A 6132-nucleotide genomic window follows, 5' to 3' on the forward strand; every position below is an offset into this window, starting at 1 on the left:
CCCGTCCATCTAGCCGTTTGGTTTACCAGAGACTCTGTCCTTCTGTGTCTGAGTGAGTACAACAGTGCCATCCGGCACCGCGCTGCACCGCAACGTTGCGCCCACGCTGCTTCCCCGCATCGGCACCTGCACCTATACCTCCTCCCTATTCCCCAACCGGGGCCCCGGGACCAACAGCCCCCTACCCACGGAGGGGTCAACACCTCAGCTGCTCTCCGCCATCGCTCCCATGATTCCCCGTCACCAGCAGCGGTGGTGCCACTATCACTACAACCCGTGGGTGGCGTCACGACTGACATCCCCAAACATCCCACCACAAACCTCCCCTTTTCACTCGTGGGCGAGGAGGCGCTGCTCGAGCCACCGAGGAGCAGAAGCACCGGACCCGAGCGCCAGCGATCCCAGACGAGCGGCATTCCCACCCCTCCGCCCGCGACACATTCATCTAATCTTAAGGTTCGTTTGATATAGTTAATAAGGAGTTAATGGAGGGAAAATCATGAGCCTGACACACAAAACTTGAACACTCCTTGCGGATTCGGAAGCTTTGTGTCTCTCCTCCCATCTGCACACAACTATGGCCTCTGCTGATCTGAAGGACGAGTTGACCTGTTCCATCTGCCTGAACCTCTACTCCTCTCCTGTAATGTTGAAATGTGGACACAACTTCTGCCGGGAGTGCATAGAAAGTGTGCTGGATACACAGAAGGGATCTGAATCCTACACCTGCCCTGAATGCAGAGCAGAGTTCCTGGAACGTCCTGTCCTGCAGAGGATCACCACGCTCTGTAACATAGCGGAGCATTTCCTTTCTCAGGAGGAGCATGAGGATGTGTTTTTTACATACTGTGTCCACACACCAGTGGTGGCTTCTAAAACGTGTCTTATGTGCGAAGCTTCTCTGTGTGATCTTCACCTGACTGTACACAGCAAGTCCCCAGAACATGTCTTAATCCAACCAACAAAGTCCTTCAGGAACAGACGATGTTCTCATCACAACAAGGTCTTCACGTATTACTGCACTGAGTATGCGGAGTGTTTATATGTTTCCTGTTGCTTGGGTGAAAAGCACAGAGGACACCAAGTTGACTTATTAAATGAGGCCTGTAAACAGAAAAAAGAAAAGCTACAGATTGTTCACGGACGTCTCATCGAAGAAAGAGAGGAGACTAAAAAGAAAGTTCAATGTCTCCAGAACCATCTAAAGCACATCCCAGAAAAAGCAGCGAGTATTGTGGAGAGAGTCTGTGTCCAGTTAAAAGACCTCAAGATGAAGCAGGATAACTTGGAGAAACGTGTTCTGAATGAGATCTCGAAGCAACAAGAGCAGGTGTCACTGTCGGTCTCTGATCTGATTCAACAGCTCGAAATAAAGGAGGACAGTCTGTCAAGGAAACTATCTTCTATAGAGGAACTCTGTCAGATCATTGACCCTTTACTACATAAGTAGAAATGGAAATCAGGCTTGCATTGGAAATAATAACAAGTCGTGGGGTTTGCGCAGCTTTAATAAGCACTATTCAATAAGACCTAACGAGAAAGAAATCAAATTACTATTCCAACCTTCCTGCTACACAGTGAGGATCTATCTGGATTATGCGGCTGGACAGCTGTCTTTTTATGAACTGGGAAATTCAATGAGACATTTATATACTTACTAGAAGGTGGCCCGATTCTAACGCATCGGGTATTCTAGAATGTACGTATTGTGTAGTTAATGTATGATTTTTGTTATATATATATATCGATGTTGTTGTGTGTAGTTGCCAGTGTTTGTGTAGGGCGCTGTAAATGTTCTGGGTGTTGTCTGGGTGTGCGGGGGGGGTGAGAGCAGTGTTGTTTGTGTGTTGCGTTGTGTGTGTTGCGTTGTTTGTGGAGCGCTGTGTGTCTGCAGCGTTCTGTGTGTGTGGTGCTGTGTGTTGCGCGGTTTGTGTGGGTGTGGAGTGCGCGTGTGTGTTTTGGGGAGGTATGTTTTGTGCAGTGTGTGTGTTGCGCGGTATGTGCGTATATTTATGTATGCCGCGGTGTTTGTGTGTTGGGTGTTGTGTGTGTGCGGCGTTGTCTGTGTGTGGGTGTCTGTGTAGGGCGGTGTTTGTGGTTCCCAGTGTGTGTGTGGTGTGTTGTGCGGTGCACGTGTGGTGGTGTGTGTGTGTTTTTGGGGGAGGTGTGCACCCCCATCGTGCTCCATCCCCCATGCTGCGCACCCCCCATCGTGCTCCATCCCCCATGCTGCGCACCCCCCATCGTGCTCCATCTCCCATGCTGCGCACCCCCCATCGTGCTCCATCCCCCATGCTGCGCACCCCCCATCATGCTCCATCCCCCATGCTGCGCACTTCCCATCGTGCTCCATCCCCCATGCTGCGCACTCCCCATCGTGCTCCATCCCCCATGCTGCACACCCCCCATCGTGCTCCATCCCCCATGCTGCGCACCCCCCATCGTGCTCCATCCCCCATGCTGCGCACCCCCCATCGTGCTCCATCCCCCATGCTGCGCACCCCCCATGCTGCACACCCCCCATCCCCCATGCTGCGCACCCCCATCGTGCTCCGTCCCCCATCGTGCTGCGCACCCCCCCATGCTGCGCACCCCCATCGTGCTCCATCCCCCATGCTGCGCACCCCCCATCGTGCTCCATTCCCTATGCTGCGCACCCCCATCGTGCTCCATTCCCTATGCTGCGCACCCCCCATCGTGCTCCATCCCCCATGCTGCGCACTCCCCATCGTGCTCCATCCCCCATGCTGCGCACTCCCCATCCTGCTCCATCCCTTATTCTGCGCACCCCCCATCGTGCTCCATCCCCCATGCTGTGCACCCCCCATCGTGCTCCATCCCCCATGCTGCGCACCCCCCATCGTGCTCCATCCCCCATGCTGCGCACCCCCCATGCTGCGCACCCCCCATCGTGCTCCATCCCCCATGCTGCGCACCCCCCATCGTGCTCCATCCCCCATCGTGCTGCGCACCCCCCCATGCTGCGCACCCCCATCGTGCTCCATCCCCCATGCTGCGCACCCCCCATCGTGCTCCATCCCCCATGCTGCGCACCCACAATCGTGCTCCATCCCCCATGTTGCGCACCCCCCATCGTGCTCCATCCCCCATGCTGCGCACCCCCGATTGTGCTCCATCCCTCATGCTGCGCACCCCCCATCGTGCTCCATCCCCCATGCTGCGCACTCCCCATTGTGCTCCACAGTCACACATCAGACAGTATACACGCACACATCTGATCGCATACACGCACACCCCACTTCTCCCTGTGCCCTCCGGTGGACGGACCCAGCAGCTGTGCTGCAAGCCGTGCTCCTCTGCCTTCTGCCGACACTCACACATCCGATCGCATACACGCACACATCCGATCGCATACACGCACACATCCGATCGCATACACGCACACATCCGATCGCATACACGCACACATCCGATCGTATACACGCACACATCCGATCGTATACACGCACACATCCGATCGCATACACGCACACCCCACTTCTCCCTGTGCCCTCCGGTGGACGGACCCAGCAGCTGTGCTGCAAGCCGTGCTCCTCTGCCTTCTGCCGACACTCACACATCCGATCGCATACACGCACACATCCGATCGCATACACGCACACATCCGATCGCATACACGCACACATCTGATCGCATACACGCACACACAAACACACACACACACACACTGACGATATCGCACATACGCGCTCACACACTAACAACATCCGGAGATACCACATGCTTCTGGCCATGTGATCCTCTGGCAGGTCCTGGAAGGTCACTGCACGCACAGTATCGCCGCCGAGAAGTAAGCGATATCACTGGATGTTGTGAGTGTGTGGATGCGATCTGATGTGTGTGAGAGTGAGTGAGTATGATCTGATGTGTGTGTGTCTGTTCTTATGTGTGTGCGTGTGTGTGTGTGTTCCGCCGCTGCAGGACCTTGATGCGCTCACCTACTCCCGGTCGGTGTCTGGTGAGTATGACTGCGGGGTCTTCTTTCTTCTGTCTTCTCTCTTCTGGGGGTGCCCGCTGCCTATAATGAAGTGTATTGCAGTGTCTTTAACTCTTTCACCGCTGCATGACACTTCATTATTGACCGCACCGGTGTACGCTGGTAACCATGATACGAAGCTCTTCCTATAGTTACCCGATGTTTATCATGGTTACCAGCGTACACCGGCTCCGTCACGATCCCAGCATCGCAAGGTTATGTCTGGGCTGGGGGAGTCTGGGCTTCGTTTGAATTCGGGGGAAGGGGCGTGGCCGAGCGATCGATGCGTGCGGAGGGTTGGGGCGAGCGGCCAATCCATGCGAGGGGCGGGGCCAGGCCGAGGTGAGCGGCCAATCCGTGGGGGGGCGGAGCCAGGCCGAGCCCAGAGCGGCTAATCAATGAGGGGCTAGGCCGAGGCGAGCGGCCAATCCGTGGGGAGGGGCGGGGCCAGGCCGAGCCCAGCGGCCAATCCGACAGTTGTCACGCTAACGACACTGTCACCGTGACACAATTTTGGAGCAAGACAGACAGACAGACAGAATAAGGCAATTATATATATACTAGAAGGTGGCCCGATTCTACGCATCGGGTATTCTAGAATTTACGTATTGTGTAGTTCATGTATGATTTTTGTTATAGATATAGATATAGATAGATGTTGTTGTGTGTAGTTACCAAATGTTTGTGTAGGGCGCTGTACATGTTCTGGGTGTTGTCTGGGTGTGGCGGGGGGTGAGAGCGGTGTTGTATGTGTGTTGCGTTGTTTGTGGAGCGCTGTGTGTCTGTCGTGTTGTGTGTGTGTGTGTGTTGCGCGGTTTGTGTGGGTGTGGTGTGTTTTGGGGGAGGTATGTTTTGTGCAATGTGTGTGTTGTGCGGTATGTGCGTATATTTATGTATGCCGCGGTGTTTGTGTGTTGGGTGTTGTGTGTGTGCAGCGTTGTCTGTGTGTGTGGGTGTCTGTGTATGGCAGTGTTTGTGGTTCCCTGTGTGTGTGTGTGTTGGGGGGAGGTGTGCACCTCCCATCGTGCTCCATCCCTCATGCTGCGCACCCCCCATCATGCCCCATCCCCTATGCTGCGCATTCCCCATCGTGCTCCATCCCCCATGCTGCGCACCCCCCATCGTGCTCCATCCCCCATGCTGCGCACTCCCCATCGTGCTCCATCCTCCATGCTGCGCACTCCCCATTGTGCTCCATCCTCCATGCTGCGCACTCCCCATCATGCTCCATCCCCCATGCTGCTCACCCCCCATCGTGCTACATCCCCCATGCTGCGCACCCCCCATCGTGCTCCATCCGCCATGCTGCGCACTCCCCATCGTGCTACATCCCCCATGCTGCGCACTCCCCATCGTGCTACATCCCCCATGCTGCGCACTCCCCATCGTGCTACATCCCCCATGCTGCGCACCCCCCATCGTGCTACATCCCCCATGCTGCGCACTCCCCATCGTGCTACATCCCCCATGCTGCACACTCGCCATCGTGCTCCATCCGCCATGCTGCGCACTCCCCATTGTGCTACATCCCCCATGCTGCGCACTCCCCATCGTGCTACATCCCCCATGCTGCCCACCTCCCCATCGTGCTACATCCCCCATGCTGCGCACTCCCCATCGTGCTACATCCCCCATGCTGCGCACTCCCCATCGTGCTACATCCCCCATGCTGCACACTCCCCATCGTGCTACATCCCCCATGCTGCGCACTCCCCATCGTGCTACATCCCCCATGCTGCGCACTCCCCATCGTGCTACATCCCCCATGCTGCGCACTCCCCATCGTGCTATATCCCCCATGCTGCGCACCCCATCGTGCTACATCCCCCATGCTGCGCACCCCCCATCGTGCTACATCCCCCATGCTATAATAGTTCTCCTATTATACTCAGAGAGGAGTATAATAGGAGGACTGTAATAGGAGGAGTAGTCCTGGGGGGAGAGGAGTATAATGCCGGCTCCCTGCACATGTGTACCGGGAGCCGGTGTACGCTGGTAACTATGTTACACATCGGGTAACCAAGGGACCTTAGTTACCCGATGTGTATAATGGTTACCAGCGTTCACGGGCTCCGTCAAGATCCCAGCATCGCAAGGTTATGTCTGGCGCTGCTGGGATCGTGACGGAGCCGGTG

General features: G+C 56.0%; 1 protein-coding gene across 1 annotated transcript; it reads left to right on the plus strand.

Moving 5' to 3' along the window:
- The first annotated feature begins 577 nt into the window (after positions 1-577).
- Positions 578-1450, plus strand: LOC142312816 (E3 ubiquitin/ISG15 ligase TRIM25-like). The gene has a single exon (XM_075351801.1). It carries the CDS (start codon positions 578-580, stop codon positions 1448-1450), a length of 873 nt encoding a protein of 290 aa, XP_075207916.1.
- The last annotated feature ends 4682 nt before the right edge of the window (positions 1451-6132 follow it).

This window comes from Anomaloglossus baeobatrachus, chromosome 5, assembly GCF_048569485.1.
Source record: "Anomaloglossus baeobatrachus isolate aAnoBae1 chromosome 5, aAnoBae1.hap1, whole genome shotgun sequence".
NCBI classification, from domain to species: domain Eukaryota; kingdom Metazoa; phylum Chordata; class Amphibia; order Anura; family Aromobatidae; genus Anomaloglossus; species Anomaloglossus baeobatrachus.

Bases quoted from the DNA above. Each gene is read 5' to 3' on its own strand.
- LOC142312816 (XM_075351801.1), top strand. From the start codon at position 578: ATGGCCTCTGCTGATCTGAAGGACGAGTTGACCTGTTCCATCTGCCTG.